The 1,978-nt window shown below is 46.5% G+C and overlaps 1 protein-coding gene across 1 annotated transcript in view; it reads left to right on the top strand.

Annotated features, from left to right (window-relative positions):
* Positions 1–594: 594 nt before the first annotated feature.
* Positions 595–1,978, top strand: part of b4galt5 (UDP-Gal:betaGlcNAc beta 1,4- galactosyltransferase, polypeptide 5) — a 47,879-nt gene continuing 46,495 nt past the window's right edge. Inside the window, exon 1 of the mRNA XM_086124770.1 lies at positions 595–1,344. Within this exon, the coding sequence (XP_085980896.1) occupies positions 1,239–1,344 (106 nt within the window). The 5' untranslated portion in view covers positions 595–1,238. The remainder of the gene's footprint in view (positions 1,345–1,978) is intronic.

The following is a 1,978-nucleotide window of genomic DNA, read 5'->3' as shown; positions in this document are numbered from 1 at the left end:
ACTTCCGGAGTGTATGTTTCTGGGAGTAGTAGTTCTACGTATACACGCATGCGCAGCAAAGACAGATCAATGGAGTTTAATTTGCGCTTCGCTGTTAAATTATGGATTTCATGTGTTTATATATTAATTGAGGGTTAACTTAAGTGATTATGAGTTTTTTTTAAATAAAAACATTGATGTTTCACGTGGTAGTTTTTAGTATACAAACGCAATTTCCCAAAAGCCATTGCAACGGCGCCAGTTGTCAGGTGCCTTCCAAGTGTATAATGCAACAAAGTGATGCTTTATGGAGGCAGGTAGCGGCACTTAAGAACCCTGCTACCAAATGGAGAGGAAATTGGAGGCTTTTCACAAAAGAAAGTCGTGAAGCAAAACGATGTGGTGTTTCACGATACAGTCTTCGCATTTGGCGGTTTACTTTCATAATTAACTCCAGAGTCCCGTTCGTTCATAGATGACGTCGTACGAGCCGTCCCCGAAGGCAATAACGAAAAATTAAAAAATAATTCGCGTGTCTGTGTCAATGCGAATATACGCCGCCAGATACCAAACCCCCCACCCCACCCTCTCCTCAGTGTACTGTGGAAAGGCACGTTGCAGTGGTGCTCGGCGTCTACGCCCACTGAGGTGCCGCTGCTCATTTTCCTGCGGGAAACACTCATCACGGCACGGCAAGCAAGGAAAGGCAGGCAAGGCAGACAGGCTAGAAGGCTGGGAAGGAAAGATCGTCCGAGGCGCGTCCGAGTTCCATCAGCGACGTACATCGTGACAAATGATGGCCCAGCAGTGAAAAACGACAAGGCCGCCGGGTTGCTTCGCTCTGTCACCGCTAAAGCCCGTTGTTGTTGTGTGTGTGCGTGCGTGCGTGTGTGTGTGTGTGTGTGTGTGTGTGTGTGTGTGCTTGCGTTTGTTATGTGTGTATGTGATTTTATGATTTCCACCCCGGACTTTAGCCGCCATTAGAGCCGAAGCCACCCCATGCCAGGAATGTAATTCGTATGACTGGACTGATTACCGGAGGACCGCTCTTGTCAACCTGCCGAGGAAATCGACGTGAGCTTTTGCTCGCCTGCTGCCTCGACGCTGCCGCAGACAGCGACACGACCACACCGCTCGGATCGTTAAAAGCCTACCACTGTCCGAACCTTCCAGCACCTGGACACATCGAAACCTCTCTGTCTGCTGGCAGTGTATAGATAACGCGAACGTGCCACCGTGTGCTTCTTGCTGCCTGTATAATGTCGACACATTTGCGTTTCCGGAGAAGGTCATACCTTGGGCTTTTATTCCTTTTTTCGCTTTCAACCTCGGCACTGTATTTCATCTACTCCGCACCTGGTATCGGTAAGTCACATTAATTGTTTTTATATGTCATTATCTTGTTGTGTGAGATCGGCTGGTTAAGTCATGTGTGACAGCCGTTGGGAGTGGAGACATGCGCCTATATGGGCTGAGCCTCATCAGTTCCCAATCTCTCGACGATGATGATTCCCAACTGGATGGAGCTCAATTCCATTATGATAATGATGATAATGATAAAGTATCATAATGCATAGCTCACTGTGATTAATAGAACTACTGGCTACTGTAATCCGGCTCAAGTTAGCAGGCCTAACTATTATGATTACACAGCTTTAAAATGCTTTTGCTTCAATTGTGAGGCCCACTCAACAGTCCAATTTGACCATGTGTGTATTAGGCAAATACCAACCGCAACCCACTGCTTATTGGTGTGCGAAAGGTTACACCGTGAGTCATGGTGCATGAGAAATTATGCTTCTCAAACTAATTTCACAAATAGTTTACTGACAGTCAAGTGATTCAGGCAACCAATTTCATCATTTTCAGCCAGGAAGTCATGTGCATGTGGGTCATCGCACGTTACTTATTTCTATCTTCCTTTGCTTGCCTCTTTTCAATGTGTGTGGAAACACCAGTGTCAGCCAAATCTCTTCCAATAACTGCATCTCACTCATCC

The sequence above is a fragment of the Hippocampus guttulatus genome, chromosome 1, assembly GCF_054856545.1.
Source record: "Hippocampus guttulatus isolate MCC_2025c chromosome 1, RoL_Hgut_1.0, whole genome shotgun sequence".
Classification (NCBI taxonomy): Eukaryota; Metazoa; Chordata; class Actinopteri; order Syngnathiformes; family Syngnathidae; genus Hippocampus; species Hippocampus guttulatus.
Note: the sequence above shows the minus strand (reverse complement) of the source record. Positions and strands in the feature narration are given on the sequence as shown.